Source organism: Sorex araneus, chromosome 2, assembly GCF_027595985.1.
Source record: "Sorex araneus isolate mSorAra2 chromosome 2, mSorAra2.pri, whole genome shotgun sequence".
NCBI lineage: Eukaryota > Metazoa > Chordata > Mammalia > Eulipotyphla > Soricidae > Sorex > Sorex araneus.
Genome location: NC_073303.1, coordinates 39,826,233 through 39,847,573, shown reverse-complemented (window position 1 = coordinate 39,847,573; position 21,341 = coordinate 39,826,233). Strand labels below are relative to the sequence as shown.

Sequence of the window (21,341 nt, the reverse complement as noted above, 5' to 3'; positions counted from 1 at the left end):
CCGGGCGGTGCTCAGGGCTGACTCCTGGCTCTGCACTCGGGGATCACTCCTGGTGGGGTTCAAGGGACCCTCTGGGAGGTCAGGGATCGAACCCCGGTGGGCCACGTGCACGGCAAGTGTCCTCTCTGCTGTATCATTGCTCAGCTCCAATTCTCTGTTTCTTTAAAAATGGGAAATACCAAACATATTCAAAAACCAGAAAGGACAGTAGCCCAGAGCTCGATGTGGCCGTCCCCAGCCTGGCCAGGCACGCGGTGCTGCTGACCGGTCTCCGTTCCTGCTCATGCCTTCAACCCCCGCCTCTTGGGAATCAACTCCCGTTCATCACATCATTTTATCCAGTCCCAGACATTTGAGTATTTCTTTTCGTTATTTTCTTTTTTCCTTTTTGGGTCACACCCGGCGGTGCACAGGGGTCACTCCTGGCTCTGCACTCAGGAATTACTCCTGGCGGTGCTCAGGGGACCATATGGGATGCTGAGAATCAAACCCGGGTCGGCCATGTGCAAGGCAAACGCCCTACCCGCTGTGCTATTGCTCCAGCCCCGACATTTAAATATTTCTTGGCTGGAGCGATAGCACAGAGGATAGGGCGTTCACCTTGCATGCAGCCGACCTGTGTTCAATTCCTCCGCCCCTCTTGGAGAGCCTGGCAAGCTACTGAGAGTATCTCGCCCGCACGGCAGAGCCTGGCAAGCTACCCATGCATATTGGAAATGTCAAAAACAGTAACAATAAGTCTCACAGTGAGACACGTTACTGGTGCACGCTTGAGCAAATCGAAAAGCAACAGGATGACAGTGACAGTGACAGTGAAGGTGACAAACATACATCGGATGGCAGAGCTGCTTCTCCTCGTCCGTGTGGCCCCGCAGGGGGAAATCGCCTTCCTGCTGTGGCTAACACTGACCATTGTGAGGTGCTAGAAGAAGCCTCAGAGATGGTCCGGGTGTTCTGTGCGCCCCCCGGAGGGAGACAGGGTGGGCAGGGCAGGAGGCACTGGCCTTGCACACAGCCCAACCTGGCTCTCCCCCGAGCACTGAGCGCAGAAAGAGCCCTGAGCACCACACGGGTGAGCCCCAAGCCACAGCGAAACAAGGCTGGACCTAGTAGCCCGTCCAGAGGGAGCCAGATGTCCGTGGCTCCTTCCGTTTCATTTGGGGGCCGTGCCCGGTGGTGCTGGGGGCCTCCCCCAGGGTCTCCTCAGGGGCTGCGCTGAGCAGTGCTCGAGGACCGTGCAGTGGTGGCGGGAACCCAGGTCGTCCGGCTCCAGCTGCCTGGTCTCCCCCGAGGCCCCCTGTGCACTCACACGGGGGCCACCGAGAGAATCAAAGGCAGGGGGGAGGCCCTGAGAGACTGCAGGCCAGCCCCCGGGAGGAGTGAGTCCGGCAACAGCCATGGACGGGGACAGGGCCCCCAGCAGCGACGGTGCCCTTGGCTGAGGGCCAACTAGCCCCTGACCCGCCCAGGGGCCACACTAAGCCCTCCCAGGGCTGACTCCTGGCTCTGTGCTCAGAGGGGACCAGAGGTGCAGGGGATCGACCCTGGGTCAGCCACATGTGAGACAAGCACAGCCCCCATGGGCTGGCAGGTTTCGTTCCACAGGGGGGCAGTGCTCAGGACTGTGGTTACCCCTGATGGGCTCAGGGGACCACACGGGGTGCTGGGGGTCCCACCTGCGTGGGCCGTGGGGAAGGCGAGCAGCCCACCCTCTGTGCCCCTGGGCTGACAGCCTGAGCGCCACGTTCCCAGGAGTCTCTGGGCCACGGGCATGTGCAGGAGCAGCGGGACCGTGACGGGCAGCAGGTGACTTTCTAACGCAGTGAGCCTCTCCGGGCGCTCACTCGGGGCAGGAAAGGGCCCGACACTCGGGAATGATGGCTAGTGCTCTGCGACTTCCCGCCCCCGGACCCCCAAGGAAACGAACCGAGGAAGGCGGCTGGCCGGTGCTGGCCAGCGGCAGGAAGCGCCCAGACCCTTTCACGGGGGCCAGTAGGCTGAGCTGAAGAGCGCTCCGGGGCGGAGGGGGTGCCTGGGGAGGAGCCTGGGGGGCTGAGGCGGAGCTGCGGATGCCCCTGAGGGGGCTGCTCCCCTCCCAGGGCACAGGGAGTTCTTCCACAAACCCTCGGTCTCTTCCACAAAAACAGGAAGCGAGGCCGCCCGCCACGCCAGGGAGGAAGGCCGAGCCCCGAGGAGGCGTCCCCGCACGCGGGGCCGGTGGTTCTGAGGCCCGGGAAGGGACCACAGCCCGGCACCCAGCACTTCTTCCTGAGTTCAGAAGCCACGGTGCCCCCCCTCCCCGCCCACGACGGGGTCCCCCGTGACCTCCAGACAGTACTTGGCACCAGAAGAAGAAAACGCCCGGAATGGAGCTGGCCCCGGGGCCTGCGGCCGCGAGGGGGTCCCTCACCTCATTCTCTGTCCTGGGCGGGACGTTCTCCAGCAGGTCTATCCCGTTGACCACCACGCTCTTCTTCTCCCTGATGGGGCCCTTGAAGGTCACTCTGGGAGACTTCTTGTAGCCTTCCTTCAAGGACATCAGCACGGGATCTGCAGCGGGACAGGGGCAGGGAGGGAGGTGGAGGTGCCCGCCCGCTGAGCTGTCAGGGCCAGGGGACACCCAGACGGGAGGCCGGGAGGAGGGCCGGGGACGGGCCAAGGGCTCGGCCTACCCAGCCCCGCCTGCCCCGTGGTACCTCGGTTGATGCCTCCCAGCCACTCGTCCGGGGTCAGCGCGGGCTCCGTGCCGGGCGTCATGGGGTAAATGTCTTCCTGGTACGAGTCGGACTGCAGTGGTGGGGTAGAGGAGTGGGCGGCTGGTGGCTGGGGCCCCCCGAGAGCCCCCTCCCAGCAGGCTCCTCCCTAGGGCCCAGCAGCCTCCGGACTCTGCACTCACTGGGACCCCCGCCTCCCCAGGGTCCCCCCAAGTGACTCTCTTTTCCTTCTTAATTTAATTTAATTTTTTTTTTTGCGGGGTGGGTGGGCACGCCCAGTGTTCCGGGCTCACCCCCGGCTGCTCAGGGATCACTTCCAGCTGGGCTTGGGGGACCATCTGCGGTGCCGGGCACTAAACTGGGGTTGGCCACATACAAAGTGACCACCGGAGTCCCTGTCCTGTTTCTCTGCCCACCAGGTGGGCCCGTGGGCCTCCCTCGGGCCACACTCACCCGCCGGGGCACGATCATGGAGATGGGCTCGATCAGGCCCTTGAGCGTCACCAGCTTGTAGAAGCGGAACACCTCGCAGGCCGACACGTCCAGCCCGTGCTTGGGCATGACCCCTGTGGGGAGGCAGCACGCGGCTCAGGGCAGCCCTCTGGGTTCATGGGGCAGGTGGACTCGGGGCTTCTGCAGGTGGCCCAGGGCTCGGATGGTCGTTTCTCTGATTTGCTGCTTGGGCCAGGTCAGCTCGGACTTTGCAAGGGCCCTGGGGTGTGGCTCGGAGGTGGGTGCCTCAAGAGGCCCTGGGTCCCATCCCCGGTGCCACTCTACTCTGCCAAGGGGGAACCGTGGCACTGCCAGTGGCAATCCTGGCACATCACTGTAGCTCTGGAGCCACAGCTCCTAACAGTGCACCCGAGATAAAGAAAACGACCGTGGGCTTTAGAGCCTGGAGGGGTTACAGAAATGTGTGAATCGAGGGCCAGGGGGGCCCCGGGGACTGGGGTGCATAGTGTGCAGGCAGGTTCGGTTCCCAACAGGCATGATCCCCTGAGCACAGACCAGGGAATAGCCCCTGAGCATTACTGGGTGGGGAGGGAGGGAGGAAGGAAGGAAGGAAGGAAGGAAGGAAGGAAGGAAGGAAGGAAGGAAGGAAGGAAGGAAGGAAGGAAGGGAGGGAGGGAGGGAGGGAGGGAGGGAGGGAGGGAGGGAGGGAGGAAGGAAGGAAGGAAGGAAGGAAGGAAGGGAGGGGGGGAGGGAGGGTGGAAGGAAGGAAGGAAGGAAGGAAGGAACGAAGGAAGGAAGGAAGGAAGGAAGGAAGGAAGGAAGGAAGGAAGGAAGGAAGGAAGAGAGGGAGGGAGGAAGGAAGGGAGGGAAGGAGGGATGGAGGGAGGGTGGAGGGAGGGAGGAAGGAAGGAAGGAAGGAAGGGAGGGAGGAAGGAAGGAAGGAAGGAAGGAAGGAAGGAAGGAAGGAAGGAAGGAAGGAAGGAAGGAAGGAAGGAAGGAAGGAAGGAAGGAGGGAAGGAGGGAAGGAGGAAAGGAAGGAAGGAAGGACAGACTCTGGCTTGGGCTCGGGGAGGCCGGCTCTGTGCCCACAGGCTGTGTGTGACTGGCCCCAGGGGTGATGCCCAGCCGGTGGCCAGCACAGGCCCTGGGGGAGTATCCGTGGTGGCCGCCGGGAGGGGAGGGTCACGCAGGGCCCTGGCTCCTCCCTGGCCCCTCTCCGGGTCCCACTGAGCTTCTGTCGGAAACTTTGCCGGGATTTGTCCTCTTCGCCCCACCTCACACCACCCTCCCTGACAGGAGTCCATGGTGGCCTCTGACAGGCCTGTCCACCTGGTGTCCTGCCAGGCCGGAGCACCCTGAGCCCCACGCCTCAGGCCCACCGTGGCCCCAAGCCTCACAGTAGCCTGCGGGCAGGTTTATTGCTCCCCAGCTGACGGGCAAGGAGCTGTCACACACACACACACACACACACACACACACACACACACACAGAGAGGCCTGCATGGGTGCACATACACACGTATACACACAGGGGCCTGTGTGTACATGCACACATATGAGCCTGCACTCACACACACGAGCCCACATGCGTGCACATACCCACACACACGTGCACACATCCAAGGGCCTGCATGCATACGCAGGGGTCTGCAGACATGCATACACAGAGGCCTACAAGCACACACTATACACAGACTCACATGGGACTGTGCTCGCATACACACACATGCACACACACATACGAGCCCTCATGCACACACATACATGTGGGTCTGCACACATTCACACGTGTGCTCACACATACACCCAGGCCTGCACACACAGACAGACAGACAGACAGACAGACACACACACACACACACACACACACACACGCGCGCGCGCGCGCACCTGTGTGCACGCTGCCCCCGACTCCCGTGTCCAGGCTGCGTTTGGCCCTGTTTGGTGCAGAGGCGATCAGCCAGGGAGGCGAGAGTGACAGGTGAAGGTGACATGGTCAGGGGCCCCAGGCAGGTCTCTGGGCTTGGTGGCCACTGAGATGGGCTCCGGCCTTCCCAGCTGAAGGTGCCGGGAGCTGAGCACAGGCCCTGCCTGTGACAGAGGCTCTGGGGACCCTCCAGAGGCTGGGCTGTGGTCTCATGACAGCTCATGCTCACACAGCCAGTGCCAGAACCCTGAGTCAGAGTGCCAGGAACAGCGTTGGAGGTTGCTGAGCCCCAGGGAGTGAGGGTGTGGGAGCACTGTAGGGAGTGAGGGTGTGGGAGCACTCTGGGGAGTGAGGGTGTAGGAGCACTGTGGGGAGTGAGAGGTGGGAGCACTGTGGGGAGTGAGGGTGTGGGAGCACCGTGGGCAGTGAGGGTGTGGGAGCGCTGTGGGGAGTGAGGGTGTGGGAGCACTGTGGGGAGTGAGGGTGTGGGAGCACTGTGGGGAGGGGTGAGAGCACTGTGGGTGGCGGGGCACTGAGCCCCAGGGAGTGAGCGGTGAAAGAGCTGGACAGGTGGGCTGAGAGCAGCAGGCAGGGGTCATGGTGCAAGTTACAAGTACTGTTCCTCCTCTCCTCTCTCTCTCTCTCTCTCTCTGTCCTTCTGTCTCTCTGTCTTTGTCTCTGTCTCTGACTCTCTCTCCCTCTTTCTCTGTCTCTGTCTCTGTCTCTCTCTTTCTCTGTCTCTGTCTCTGTCTCTCTCCCTCTTTCTCTGTCTCTGTCTCTGTCTCTCTCCCTCTTTCTCTGTCTCTGTCTCTGTCTCTCGCTCTCTCTCTCTCTCTCTCTGTCTCTCTCTCTCACCCAGCAGTGCTCGGGCCCTGCTGATTCAGCTCAGGGCTCTCTGTGGAGGGCTCAGGGGCTCATCTGTGGTGCCAGGGTGGGGCCGGAGCAGGGCCAGCATGTGCCCTCCCTGGCCTCCTCTCTCCCACCCACCCTTTCCTTTTGGAGGCCACACCCAGCAATGCTCAGAGGCTACTCCTGGCTTGGTGCTCGGAGGTCACTCTGGCTGGTGCTCAGGGGATCATGCGGTACCAGGGAAGGAACCAGGGAGGCAAAGGTTGGTCCTGCCTTGCCACGTGTCTTGAGAATCAGGGCCCCGTCGGGGTGCTGGGGACCCGCGGCCGCAGCCTGTCCACCAGGCTGGTCTTACCCAGGCCTTTCTGAGGGGCCGGGGAGCGGAACTCCATGAGGTAACTCAGGAACGGCTTCTCCGTGCTGATCTCGTAGTACCGGATGTTCCCGTCTCCCTGGGGCACAGAGGGGAGATGGAGCAGGGGCGGGGCTGTGAGGGCTGCTCGGGAGCGAGGGCCCGGCCCTGGGGCTCTGCTGCAGGGAGCCCCCCAGCTCCATGTCCCAGGTGTCAGGAAGACCCAGGGAGGTGCTGGGGCGATGAGTGTGCGTGTCCACATGCTCTGTGTGCCTGTGGGAGTGTCCATGCATGCCTATGATTGTGTACATATGTGAGTATATATTTCTATGTGTGTACATGTCTGTCTGGGTGTGTATAGGTATGTACATGTCAGCGTGTATATTTGTGTCTGTATGTGTGTGCATGCCTATATATGTGTGTCTGTCATTGTTTATGTATGTGTCTATGTCTATGTGTGTGTCTGATTATGTGTGTATAAATGTATGTCTGTGTCAATAATTGTCTCATATCTGTGTCTATGACTATTTCTGTGTGTCTATGATTATCTGTGTATTGTGTCTGTATATGATTGTCTATGTATCTGCGTGTATAAGCATGCATTGTGTCTGTGTGCACAAGTGTCTGTGCGTATTTATGTGTGCATTGTGTCTGTTTATGTGTGTGTTTATGTGTGTATGATCACCTGTGTGTATGAGTGTCTGTATTTCTGTGTGTATATATATGTGTATGTGTGCACTGTATCTGTGTCTGAGTGTCTGTGTCTCTGTGTGTATGTGTGTTCACATATGTATGTGTGTGTCTATGATCATCTGTGTGTATGAGTGTCTGTATCTGTGTATATACATATGTGTGTGTCCATTGTATCTGTGTATCAGAATGTCTGTGTCTCTGTGTGTATGTGTGTGTTCACATATGTATTTGTGTCTATGATCACCTGTGTGTATGAGTGTCTGTGTCTCTGCATGTATATATGTGTGCATTGTTTGTGTGTCTGAGTCTCTGTGTGTGTATGTACAGGTAGTGTGTGTATGTATGTGTCTATGATGACCTCTATGTGTATGAGTGTTTGTGTCTGTATGTGTATTGTGTGTCTGTATGAGTGTGTGAGAGTGCCTGTGTGTATATTGTGTTTGTGTGTATTGTGTGTCTGAGTGTCAGTGTCTATATCTCTGTGTGTATATTGGCTTTTGTTTTCCTCCTTTTTGGGTCACACCCGGCCATGCTCAAGGGTTACTCCTGGCTCGGAACTCAGGAATTACTCCTGGTAGTGCTTGGGGGACCATATGGGATGCTGGGATCGAATCTGGGTTAGCCGCATGCAAGACAAAGGCCCCACCCATTGTACTATCGCTCTGGCCCCTCTGTGTGTCTGTTGTGTGTCTCTGTGTGTATGAGTATGTGTATATGTGATGAGTGTCTGTGTGTATCCGTGTGTATTGTGTCTGAGTGTGTGTGCCCGTGTGTGCATGGATGTGTGTCTAAGTTCTGGGGCGGGGTTGCACAGGGCAGGCGGGGTTACGCGGAGGTGGGGGGCCGCCACTACCTTTCCGGCCAGGTAGAGCATGTGTGTGTCCGCATCATAGAAGGGGAACAGGAGGCCCGAGAGTCCGTCGATCTCCTCCTCGGTCAGGGGCATGGACAGGTCCTCCTGTGGGCAGAAGCAGCCGTGTCCGGCTGGCCAGGCAGGACAGCAACCGCCCCACATCCAGCACAGCCCCCCTCTCCCCTCCCCCCCCCGTGCTGGGTCCTGCTGACACTGCCCGGCTGACCTGGTCCCAGAGGGCGATCTGCCTCGTGTTCCACCTGGACACGCCCGTGGTCAGCAGCCGCTTCATGGTGCCCAGGAACACCACCCTGTTCACCCTGTGGTTCTTGCAGTTCGCCTCCTGCCGGGACAGGGTGGGCCGGTGAGCCAGGCCACAGACGGGGGACGGCGGTGTCGGGCAGCCAAACTGGGCACCCCCAAGGCAGGCTGTGTCCACGCCTCCGCAGCTCTGACCCTCCTTACTTGGAACGGGTCGAGGTAGATGTGATTCTCGGTTGTCTCTGGGCCACACCCGGGGCCACCCCGGCTCTTCGCTAAGGGGTCTCCCCTGGTGGGGCTCAGGGGACCCCTTGGGGTACTTGGATAGAACCCGGGTCAGTCACGTGCAAGGCGCCCTGTCCACTGGGCTCTCGCTCCAGGTGTGACTTTTAAGCAGAGGACCCTGAGATGGGGGGTTCCCGGAGGGAGCCTGAGCACCTTCTCAGAGTCCTCAGCCCAGCGGCGGTCCCTGGGGAGTGACCTGCTGGGTGTGTCCCGGCCCCCAGCCCCCGCCCCCAGTGAACAAGAGCTGAGCACAGACAGAGGCCGCAGACACCCAGGGGAGATGGAGGCAGAGTGGCCTGGGGGAGACCCAGAGGGGAGGAGGCGGGGAGGGGGCAGATGCCGGCCTCAGGGGCCACACGGGCCTTCACAGAGACCACAGAGGCAGCTGTGGGGGTCCCCAGGAGCTCTGAGCGAATGGGGGCAAGGCCAAGGGGCTGCTGACAGCGAGGGGCACTCACGGGGGAGGGGCAGAAGTAGCCCACGGTTTTCTAGTCTCACATTTTGGGATCAGGGCGGGAGCCTGGGGCCGGGGCTGCCTTTTTCTCCAGATTGGGTGTAAGAGGCCCCTACTCCCCTCGGGGGGGCCCACCAGGCCAGGCCCGCCCCCTCCCCGCCCCCCCCCCCGCCTCATCTGCCCGCCCCGCCCCCTCCCCGGCCCCACCTGCTCGCCCCGCCCCCTCCCCGCCCCACCTGCCCGCCCCGCCCCCGCCCCGCCCCCCCTGCGCGGCAGCGCGCAGAGCCCCTCACCTGCAGCACGCGGCCGGAGCGCGGCTCGATGACGCGCAGCTTCTTGTCCTTGCACGTGGTGCCCAGCAGGCTGCCGTCCGTGTTGAAGGACATGCAGAGGATGACATCCGTGTGGCAGTCGATCATCTTCACCGGCTCCCCGACGTCCAGGTTCCAGATGAGGACCTGCGGGGCCACCGAGGACAGGCTCAGGCCGCCGCCCCGGGCGCCCGGCACACCTGCGCGTGTCCCAGAGTCCGCGCGGGCTTTCCCGGTTCTCTGCGTGTCGTCTGGGGGCCACACCTGGCGGTGCTCAGGGCTGACTCCCAGCTCTGTGCTCAGGAATCGCTCCCGGAGAACTCGGGGACCCTATGGGGTGCCGGGAAAGCGCCGTCCCCACTGCGCTGTGGCTGTGGCTTCCTGCCCCCAGCCAGGAGGGTTGGCCGGCGCTGGCCCCCTGAGGCCCGCGGCCCTCTGAGCACAGACCTGGAGCAGGGTCTTGGGCTCCATCTCCTGGCCCACTGCCAGCTCTGCTAGCACTTTTTTTTTTTTCTTTTTGGGTCACACCCGGCGATGCAGAGGGATTACTCCTGGCTCTGCACTCAGGAATCACTCCTAGCGGTGCTCGGGGGACCATATGGGATGCTGGGAATCGAACCCGGGTTGGCCACATGCAAGGCAAAGGCCCTACCCGCTGTGCTATTGCTCCAGCCCCTGCTAACACTTGTAAACAATATATTTTTCATCTTGTAGGGCATTTGCCTTGCACACAGCTGACCCGGTTCGATTCCTCCATCCCTCTTGGAGAGCCGGCAAGCTACCGAGAGTATCCCGCCCATACAGTAGAGCCTGGCAAGCTAACCATGGCGTATTCGATATGCCAAAAACAGTAACAAGTCTCACAATGGAGACGTTACTGGTGCCCGCTCGAGCAAATAAATTTGCATTAAGACACTATGGTTTATGAAGTTATTCATAATAGAGATGTTTCAGGCCTATAATGTTCCAGCACCAAACCCACCACCAATGTCCCCAGGTTCCCTGAGAAGCACACATTTAAAATATTTCAAACATTTTATTTACTTTTTTACTGTTTTTTTTTTTAAGTTTTGGGGCCACACCTGGCAATGCTCAGGGTTTCCTCCTGGCTCTGCTCTCAGGGATGACGCCTGACAGTGGTTGGGGACCCCGTGGGGGGCCTGAGATAAAGTCCGGGTCAGCCAAGTGCAAGGCCGGCATCCTCCCCGCCGTGCTTTCGCTCTCGCCCCTTAAATAAGTATTTTCTTAACAATGTCAGGTTCAGAATACATGAGGATCTGGGTGATGTCACTGAAATGCAAATGAGAGCGTGTCTGTGTTTAGTAAAAGCCTCAGTGGGAGGTGAGGAGCTGGCTGGGGACACAGCACGTGCACCCGGTGTGTGAGGCTGGGGCCAGCACTCTGTGTTTGCACAGAGGCCGGGGGCGGGGCTGGGGGTGATCAGGGGTTGAGCACTTCCTAGCCCTGCCTTTTGAGGCCCTGGGCTAGATCCCCACTGCAGAAGGGAGGGGAGGGGTGGGGGGTCTGGCTGGAGGCTCCTGTGGCCCAGTTCCTGTCTGGTGCACAGGTCAGAGTCAGCATGCTGATGCTGAGCATCACCAGGCATGACCCCTATAAAAGAAAATCTTAGTGGCTGGAGCTATAGCACAGCGGGGAGGGCGTTTGCCTTGCACGTGGCTGACCTGGCTTCGATTCCCAGCCTCCTATAGGGTCCCCCCAGCACGGCCAGGAGTAATTCCTGAGTGCATGAGCCAGAGTGACCCCTGTGCATCGCCGGGCGTGACCCAAAAATAAAAAAAAGAAAAAAAGAAAATCTTAAAGGAAGAAATAGCCAGGCAGGGAATGTGGGCCGAGCACGGGCCTTCCCTTCCAGGATGGTGAGAACCAAGATGGCAGCAAACACGTGTCTGTGGGGGAAGGGGAGGAGCGGAGAGAGAGTGCAGGGGGAGGGCACTGTCACAGGGCTGACCTGGGTTTCATCCCCGGCATCCCATAAGGTCCCCGGGGCACTGCCGGGAGTAGTTTCTGAGTGCAGAGCCAGGAGAAACCCCTGAGCATTGCCAGGTGGAGCCCACAACCCAAACTCAAAAGCACAAACCAAAAAGTAAAACTAAACAAAAATAATTAAAAATAATGATAATTTTAAAAAAGCCACTGTGGGGGCTGGAGCAATAGCACAGCAGGTAGGACATTTGCCTTGCACGCGGCCGACCCGGGTTCGATTCCCAGCATCCCATATGGTCCCCTGAGCACCGCCAGGGGTAATTCCTGAGTGCAGAGCCAGGAGTAACCCTTGTGCATCGCCGGGTGTGATCCAAAAAGCAAAACAAAAACAAAAACAATAAAGAGCCGCTGTGTTGTCTGTGGTGAGTGTCACAGCAGGCACGATGTGCGTGTGTGTGCGCGTGCGCGCGTGTGTGTGTCTGTGCGTGTGTGTGTCTGTGTGTGTGTGTTTGTGTGTGTGTGCGTGCGTGTGTGTGCGCGTGTGCGTGTATACATGTGTGTGTGCGTGTGCGTGCTCGCGAGCGCGCGTGTGTGTGTATGTGTGTGTGTGTGTGTGTGTGTGTGTAAGAGCGGAGCTGCCCCCATGCCCCTCCCTTGGCCCTGGCCGCACACCTTGTAGTCGTAGCCTGCGCTGAAGAGGATGTTGTTGGCGGTGGGGTGCCACTCGACCAGCCCCACGCGCCGGCTGTGGCCGTGCAGCTCCAGGATGGCCTCCGTCATGTTGCGCTTCAGGCCGCCCGCTGGGATCTCCCAGATCCGCACCTGCGGACAGACACGCATGGAGGGCGCCCCCAGCCCCAACCGCCTCCCCTGCACCCCCAACGGAGGGGTGGTGGGACCCTAAGGGAAGGCCCCACCTCTCTGCCTGCCTCCTTCTAGAAGTCTCCGTGTACAGGGAACAGTCTCCAGCAAGCGCTGCTTTATTTAACATTTTGTTATATTATTCTTTGGTGTTTGGGCCACACCCAGCAGTGCTTAGGGCTTGCTCCTGTCTCTGTGCTCAGCGGTCACTGCTAGCAGGGCTCAGGGGACCGTATGCAGTGCTGGGGACCAAACCCAGGTCAGCCATGTGCACGGCAAATGCCCTGCCTGCTGTGCTATTGCTCCAGCCCCAATTTATTTTTAATGATGTCTTCTTTTTTCTTTTTTGGGGGGGTTGTTTTCTTTTTGAGCTGATCCCAGCAAAGCTCAGGGTTTACTTCCGGCTCTGTGCTCAGGGATCCGTCCTGGAAGGCTCAGAGAACCCAGTGGGATCAAATCCAGGTCAGCCACATGCAAGGAAAGCGCCCTGCCCGCTGCACTCTCTCTGGGGACCTGCTCCTGCTCTCTTTTTTTAAAAAAAATGAATCTATCTTGGGCCAGGTAAAACAAGGGCTAGGAGGACTGGTCAGTGGTTGGAATCTACCACAATGTGTGTGTGGGGGGGAGTGCAGGTAAGATGGAGAAGAGACCAGTGTGACGATAATAGTTGGAAACGATCATGCTGGACAAGAACTGAGGGTTAAAAGTAGGTAAAGGGATATACACGACAACCTTTCAGTATCTGCATTGCAAACCACAATGCCGAGAGAGAGAGAGAGAGAGAGAGAGAGAGAGAGAGAGAGAGAGAAAGAGAGAAGGGGGGGAGGGAGGGAGAGAGGGAGAGAGAGAAAGAGAAAGGGAGGAAGAGAGAGAGGGAGAGAGAGAAGTGCCTGTCATAGAGGCAGGTTGGGGATGGGGTGGGGGTGATGGGAGGAAATTGGGGACACTGGTGCTGGGAAATATACACTAGTGGAGGGATGGGTGTTGGAACACGATATGACCGAAACCTAATCATAAACAGCTTTGTAAGGAACTATCTCACAGTGATTCAATAAATAAATACATAAATAAAATTTTAAAAATAAAATTGAAAAAGAAGAATCTACCTTGGGTCTGAGAAGGCTCATAGGGCTGGAGCTCACACGGGGGAGGCCTGGGTCCACCCCTGGTACTCATGGCCGCTGCGAACCACCAGGTACGTCCCCGATGGCTTCTGAGCACTGCTGGTGTGCTGGGCCCGACCCTTAGAAAACCACTGGGCCAGCCCAGAGAAGATTGAAAGTGTGCTTGGAGCATCGACTTTATATGCTGAAGCCCTGGGTTTGCTCCCTGGCACCACATGGTTTTCCAAGCAAAGAGGGACCCTTGAGGACAGATTCTGGAGTACACTAGCACGGCCAGTTATGGCCCCAAACCAAAGCGAACCAACAAACCTATTTCACAGGCTCTCTCTGATCCCCTTTGCACATCCTCCTGAGAGCCCGCCTTCTGCCCCAGCTCCCCCGCCTGCACCAGAGCTTAAGCCCTAGCCCAGGTTGGTCCTACAGGAGGCCATTGGGTGGGCTGGGAGCCAGGAATCCATGCAGAGATGGTGAGCTAAGGGGCAGAGCCAGGGGAGAGTGGAAAGGGAGGCAGATCCTGGTGCAGCTCCTACTGGTCGGCTGTGGCTGCTGATAAAATGGGTGGCTGTGCGGCTCAGTGGCAGGGCACAGACCCCTCACACATGGGCCCTGTTCCATGCGGCACTGCACATGTGCACACACATGTACAACCTAAGAAGCATAAAGCATGGTTTGTAGAGAGAATGATGGCACCAGCAGAGAATAAGAGCAATAAGGCCATGTTGAGGAGATGGGGGACGGGGGTGGGGAGAGAGAGAGAGGAGAGAGAGAGAGGAGAGAGAGAGAGGAGAGAGAGAAAATGAGAGAGAGAGAGAAGAGAGACTTTCTTCACAATGTTTGTTATTTGCGTTAACTCTGATGGACTTAATCTCTCAAACCAAATATGAGTTTCAACTTCAGAGTTTCAACTGTTCAGTGTATAAATGATGGAAAATGCCTTTGGCCTTGGCCTTGCTACTGGCCCCCTAACCCCAGACACGGTTGTAACAGTCTGAGAACTATGGGGCCAGAGTAATAGCATAGCTTGCCTTGCATGCAGCCAGCCCAGGTTCAAGCCCAGGCACCTCATATGGTCCCCTGAGCCCACCAGGAATGGTCCTTGAATGCAGAGCCAGGAGTATACCCTGAGCACTGCTGGGTGTGGTCCCCCCAAAAAAGACCAATTAAAAAAACCCAAAATGGTTGTCAACTCCATGACTAAGGAATCCTTGTTGCGGATGCTGTTATTGTCATCATTAGTAGCAGTTATTGTGATCAAACAGGGTGGAGAGGAAAGAGCCCATGTGACTATAGCTCAGAGCACCTTTAAAACAAACCTTTTGAAAAGCTGAGCTCCACCCTTGCTAAAAAGGAGGAAAACAGGAAAAACAGCACTGAGATACCATGTAAAAACCTCTAAAATAACCAAATGGAGAAAAGTGGCCCATATGGGCAAGATCATTCTGGAACTGGCAGTCAGCCGGCCTTGGTGGTGTTGTGGATGTGAATAAGTCTTTGGAAGCAATTCGACAATCTCCAGCAGGGACCATGAAGGCCTAGTAGATTCTTTGGACGCTAATTTTACTCTCAAATCTAATACAAGCAAAAATCTCCATGCATGAAGATGGTCACTACGACGCGTACAACCTGGAAATAGGCGATGCCCAACATCAGGGGACAGTTGGCTGTGCCGTGGCTGCCCTGTTAGCATCCTCGACACACAAGGGAGGCTGGGCAGTCGGGCAGTCCTAGGGACACGGTGCAAGGCTGAGAACTGGGGTGCCCCTATGGAATTCCCCTGTCCCCAAAGAGTATTTTCCACAGTGTCCCCTGGAAAGACTCGGCCCTCCACATGGAGCCTGTGAGACTCTAAGGCCACGTGGGGGAGGGTTACTCAAGGCCGGGGGTCCCCCTGGGGTGTTCCCCTTTCGCAGACTCACTTGAGAAAAGGCTTATGTTGGGGAGACAGTGGGAAGTGGGGAGACAGTGCGATGTTTTTGTCCTCGGCAACGCCGGCTCTCCCCACAGCCCTCAGTGGGCTCTGGGACCTACGGTCTGGTGGGCCGCTGGGGTCTTTCCCCTGAAGGCCCTGGTCAAGGGCAGTCAGAAATGAGGTGACATCAGTACATGGGGGGGGAGGGAACCCAGGCAGGCCCTGCCAAAGACACGCCTTCCCTTCACACTGAACACAGAGGACTCGGTAAGGGGGTCGTGATCAAGAGACACTCATGCATACACAGACCCACATGCACCCCACACCCCCACATACACACCCCAACACACATTCCACACCCACACACTTCATACACCGATGCACCCACACACCACACTCCATATACCCCCCACGTTCCACACACACACACACCCACGTACACATTCCACACACACCCCCGTACATCCCCCGCATTCCACACACCCACACACATTCCACACCTCCACACACACTCACACACATTCCACATGCAGCCCCCACATTCCACACAGATCCACACACAAACACATTCCACACACACTTCCCACATCCCCACACACGCACACACACTACACACACCTACGCACATTCCACAAAGACCCACACACTAACACACACATTCCACACGCATACTCCCCACTCCCGACACTCTCCCACACCCCTCTCACACACACATCCCACACTCCTGCACACAAAGACATTCCACACATGTAGGAGAACATGGGGTTTGTTCTTTTAGCCTTGCCTTAGGGAACATAGACTATCTTAAAGCAATGTCTTTTCTGTATGGACACAGGAAGACAATATCGTGCTTGTAACTTGGGAGTTGATTGACTCCAATAATATTTACTCCTGGGCATCTGCTTTCTTAACTCAAGTTGCCCTCAGTTCCTAGCACTCCAAAAGCAGGGTCCCGACAAGGGACAGGACAGATCCAGGGCAAGCAGTGAGTTATGTGCTACCCTGGCATCGAAATGGGCCAGGCCAAAGCACCACAATACTCAACTATAAGTTGAGGGCATGATCATGGACAATGCTGTCATGGTCCAAAAGTAACGACAAGATTAGGACCCTGCTGGGGTTAGGAAGACTAACCTGGCCTGAGGACTATGGTCTGGATTATACAGTGAATGTCCTCAGGAAGAACCAAACTTTAAGGTTATATCTCTTCCTGTGTCCATACAGAAAAGACATTGCTTTAAGATAGTCTATGTTCCCTAAGGCAAGGCTAAAAGAACAAACCCCATGTTCTCCTACACACACACACTTCCCACATGCCCACGCACGTTCCATACAGACCCACACACCAACACACACATTCGCATATACACACTCCCCCAACACACTCCTCCCCCAAACTCACCCCCACACCCCCACACATACTCCCCCCACCCCCCACATTCCACACACTCACTTATACTTTTCCACACACCCACATTGTTCCACCCACAGACACATACTCCCGTCACACCCACAAACAACACCCCCAACACTCCCTAACCTCCAACTCCCCTCCACTTCTGACCCCACAATCACCCCCAAATCCCTCACACCAACCCCCACACTTCCACCTTCCCTCCATACACCTGACCTCACCCACACAACACCTCCAAGGCCCTCACACCACCCCCGTCATTGTGGTTCTCCCCAGAGACTGTGCTTGCTGCGGCCTTCACAACTGCTTTTGTTCGCTAGCCAGAGGCCGTGGCCCCCAGCCCTCCACAGGGGTCGGTCATGTGATCGCCACAAGGGACAGCGCCAGCCCTTCCTTGGGGCCACCCAGGCCCTGCCTGCCCTCCGCCAGGACTGCGACCGTCCTTCCCAGAATGAGGAGAGGTGGTTGGGGGAGCGGGCAGAGGGACCCGTGCCAGCCCCCGAGACTTTTTTCACTGACTCTCAGGCGAAGCATCTGTGCCAGAACACCCTAATTCCTGGTGCTCCTGGGGCGTCTGGAGCAGGGAAGGGGAGCCCTGAGGGTGGGGCACAGGCTTTGCACGGGGAGCCCCTAAGCTCTACGCTGGATACCCCCTGCACCGAGCCGGGGGTCACCTGCGAGCCTCTCCTGGTGTGACCCCCAGAGAACGGAGGGGAGCTGAAGTGAGCCATTAGCCCCCCAGGGCAGACTTTGACGCCCCTCCATCTAGTCAGATGCCAGCTGTTCCCCCCCCCTCAGGCTCAGGGTCCCTTCTGGGTACTGGGTGGGTAGAGGCGGGGTGTGGGGACAGGCCATGGGCTTGGGGTGGGGCAGCCCTCCTGGGCACGCCGTGACGAGGACCTGCGGCCGTGTGTGTCGGAGGCTGGCCACTGTCTTCCCCCGCTGAGGGGACGGGGTCCTGGCAGTGGGGGACGGGCCTGGGAGGAGAAGGCCCCCGGAGGCAGCGAGACACCGGCCCGGTCCCCGCCTGTCATGTGCCACTGCAGCCACCTGCTCTTCCCAACTTCTGTTCCTGGGTCCACCCCACGGGGGCAAGAGCGGGACTCGGCTGGGCCCAGTTACAGGGGCTCCGAGTGGCTGGAGCTGAGGGCCGGAGCAGAGCCGTCCAGCCGGGAAGCCACTGGACTTGCACCCGGCCAACCTGGGCTCAGTCCCTGGCACCACAGAGGGTCTCCTTCTGCCGGGAGTGAGCCCAGAGCACAGAGTCAGGAGTAAGTACCGGGCGGGGGTGGGGGTGGGGTACAAAGCAAAACAAAATGGCAGGAGCCGGGTGTCACCAGGCTGAGAGCCGGGTTAGGGCACCTCAGCCCTGAGGGCCTCGGGGACGCTGGGAGAGAGAGTCCAGGGGCGCGGGAGGGCCATCACTTTGGCCAGCCCACAGGAAGCCAGAGAGTCCTGCCAGGCCGGGCCTGGGGAAGGAAGGGGAGGGGAGGGCGGGGGAGGCTCCGTCCCTCAAGACGGCTGTGCTGGGACTGTCCCCGGTCCCTGGAGCCCTGTGTGACTGTTCCGTTTGACTCGACAAGGCAGGCGGATGTAGTGGACAACACGTTAGGCGGAGACCATCAGGACCCTCAAGGGAGCTTTGGGACACGAAGGGGAGCAACCCCCACGAGCTCTGCAGCCGGACAGGCTCATTCGAGCCCGGCCCCCCTGGCTCCGAGACGCCTGGTGGAGGCTGGAAGCGTCCCTGGGCGCCAGGCGGCTCACGCGGAAGGCTCTATAAATCTCAGTAACGGTACTCAGAGGACAGGAAAAAATAGCTCTCCCCAGGGCCCAGAGAGAAAGTAGAGTGGGTAGAGCTTTGACTTTGCATGTGAAAGACCCAGATTTGATCCCCAGCACCCCAAAAGGTCCCCAAGTCCTGCCAGAAGAAATCACTGAGCACAGAGTCAGGAGTAAGCCCCGAGCACTGCCGGTGTGGTCCCTAAACTAGACAAAATGAGAAACATCTGCCCTACCAAGCAGATAGACACTTACAGACACACCCAGGACATATGAGGATTCTGTGAGTTTTATAAAAGTCAAATTTTATTTTATTTACTTTATTTTATTTTATTATTATTTTTTTTTTGCTTTTTGGGTCACACCCAGTGATGCTCAGGGGTTACTCCTGGCTCTGCACTCAGGAATTACTCCTGGCGGTGCTTGGGGGACCATATGGGATGCCGGGGATCGAACCCAGGTCGGCCGCGTGCAAGGCAAACGCCCTACCCGCTGTGCTATCGCTCCGGCCCCTAAAAGTCAAATTTTAGATGTGATTCATTTTTATCCTTTTTTTTTTTCCTTTTTGGGTCACACCCGGCGATGCTCAGGGGTTACTCCTGGCTCATGCACTCAGGAATTACTCCTGGCAGTGCTCAGGGGACCATATGGGATGCTGGGAATTGAACCCAGGTTGGCCGCGTGCAAGGCAAATGTCCTACCCGCTGTACTATTGCTCCAGCTCCCTCATTTTTACCCTTTTAAAAATGCAATTCACTGCTCCCTGTGCAATCAACACACGCAGGGCAAGTGTTGTCTCGTACCGTGGAACAACGCAGCGATTTCTTCTTTAACTCGATGATGTCAGGGACTGGAGTGACTGTAGAGCAGGTCGGACATTTGCCTTGCATGCAGCTGACCCAGGCTTATCCCTGGCACCTCACACGGTCCCCTGAGCACCGCCAAGAGTAAGCCCTGTGCACCGCTGGGTGTGGACCAAAAGCCGATTATAATAGTAACAATAATAGTTTAAAAATGATGACATCAGTGGAAAGGGTCCTGGTTCGAGCCGTGCTTCCCACACGTGCAGGACTGTGGCTGCAGTACTTTGGGTCAGCTGCTGACGGCACCACTTCCAAGAGGAAGGTGTGTTCCTTTGGGGATCTGCTGACTCGCAGGCCGACATGCAAATACGGTCAGTGGTGACAGGAGCTCAGTGACACTGGGGGAGACGCAGAGTCCAGCTCCCCGCTCCGCTCGGGACACAGCCCCTCTGCTGGGCTTTGCCTCGGGGGCGGGCAGGGGCGTGTGAGTCACGATTTCTGCCCCCTGGAAGCATCGACTCCTCTGTACTGCACAGCGCAGCCGTGGTGCCAGGCCTCCCTGCCTTCTTCTCCCTCACACGCAGGCCCTGCAGCCTGACAGAAGGCTTTCCCCAGAGCGGGAGCCCTCTGCCTCCGGCTGCTGTGTGTCACGTGTAACAAGTGAACGCACACATTCTCCGTGCTGACTGCTGTCCCACACGGGAAACCCATTGCACCAAACAAAGTGGGGCGAGCGTGTGTGTGTGTGTGTGTGTGTGTGTGTGTGTGTGTGTGTGTGTGTGTGTGTGTGTGGTGGGGGGGTAACAGCGAGGCCTTGAAAGGAGCTGCGGGGGTTCTCAGCAGTGCCTGAGGTGGGGGTGGTGTTTGCTGTGGACTGACTCGGGCCAGGAAGGGCAGCGCAGAACGGTTCGGACATGGACCCGGGTTGCATGGCCCGGAAGCTGGCCGGCAGTTAGAATTATCATCCCCCTTCCCCCCAGGCTGAGCCTGACCTTGTCCCGTTCTGGGACAGAGAACAGCCTTCTTGCTAGCCGGTTATACGGGAATCACCCTTCGGGGCGCACCCCATGGCCAGGCCTCCCGCTGGGTAGGCCCCGTCTCCACTGGAAGCCGAGGAGCCAGCGACAGGCCTGTGACGGCGGGAGCGAGTCCGCCCCTGCTGCTGGGGCAACCGACTGGTACTGCTCTGTGGAGACGGACTCGCGGTTTCCTTTAGGGTTTTTGAGTCTCAGTGTTCAGCACGGGATTCTGTTTTGTGTTGTGTCTTGAGGAGCCTCCCTAGTGCTTCTGGGGCCTGGGGGTCCTCCCACTTTTAATGCCTCTTGACAGGCTGGACAGCTCAATGCTTAGACCCGGCTGAGCTCCGGGGCCTTGGACACCTGCGGGTGCACCGAGGCCATGTGGTGCACCCGCATTGTCACCCGACTGCTGGGCACTCTCATAGTCTAGCAAAGTCTATGAGGAGACCCGTCATAGAAGGGCCCGGGGGTTCATGGGAGGAGGATGAGCACGGCAGAAAGAGCACTGGGTGTGGCCACCCCTCACCAGGGGAAGTGATCAGAAGTGGGAAGGGCAGAGTCCAATCCAGCTCAGGTCTCCAGGCTCTTAAGTCAGGTATGTCAGGGTGACCCTGGGAGCTCTGACTGACCTTGACCTTCCACCTCTAAAAGGAGGGCGCTGGTTCCCTCTGGCGCCCATGGAGAGAGAATGTGTGTGTGTGTGTGTGTGTGTGTGTGTGTGTGTGGTGTGTAAGAGAGAGAATGGTGTAAGAGGGTGTGAGAGAAAATGTGTATGAGTGCGTGAGAGAATGTGTGTGTGCGTGTGAGAGAGAATTGTGTGATAGAAAAATATGTATGTCACAGTGTGTGTGAGAGAATGTAAGTGAAAGAGAATGTGTGAGGGGTGTGAGAGAAATTGTGTGAGTGTAGGAGAGAACATGTGTGAGTGTGTGAGAAAAATGTGTGTGCGAGAGAATGTGTGAGAGAAAACGTGTGTGATAGTGTGGTATGAGAGAGAATACGTATGTTTGAGAGAGTATGCACATGTGTGTGAGAAAATGTATGAGAGACAAAATGTGTGTGTGCGCGCAAGAAAGAGGAACTATGTATGAGAATGTGTGTGAGGGAATGTGAGAGTGTGTGTGAGAGGGAAAATGAGAGGGAGAGGGAGAGAGAGGGAGAAAAAGAGGGAGAGGGAGAGAGAGAGGAGAAAAAGAAAAAGAGGGAGAGGGAGAAGGAGAGAGAGAGGGAGGGGGAGAGGGGGGAAGGGGAGAGGGAGAGGGAGAGGGAGAGGGAGAGGGAGAGGGAGAGGGAGAGGGAGGGGGAGAGGGAGGGGGAGAGGGAGGGGAGAGGC

At 57.9% G+C, this 21,341-nt stretch overlaps 1 protein-coding gene across 2 annotated transcripts in view; it reads right to left on the bottom strand.

Annotated features, from left to right (window-relative positions):
* The window catches only part of CORO2B (coronin 2B), a 124,843-nt gene that overhangs the window by 5,413 nt on the left and 98,089 nt on the right, over positions 1-21,341 (bottom strand). For both annotated transcript variants that reach the window (XM_055125108.1, XM_055125109.1), the window contains exons 4-11: positions 11,769-11,918; positions 9,135-9,299; positions 8,068-8,184; positions 7,842-7,946; positions 6,299-6,395; positions 3,168-3,280; positions 2,697-2,787; positions 2,411-2,550 (exon numbers count right to left, since the gene is read on the bottom strand). In XM_055125108.1, the coding sequence (XP_054981083.1) occupies positions 2,411-2,550; positions 2,697-2,787; positions 3,168-3,280; positions 6,299-6,395; positions 7,842-7,946; positions 8,068-8,184; positions 9,135-9,299; positions 11,769-11,918 (978 nt within the window). The remainder of the gene's footprint in view (positions 1-2,410; positions 2,551-2,696; positions 2,788-3,167; positions 3,281-6,298; positions 6,396-7,841; positions 7,947-8,067; positions 8,185-9,134; positions 9,300-11,768; positions 11,919-21,341) is intronic.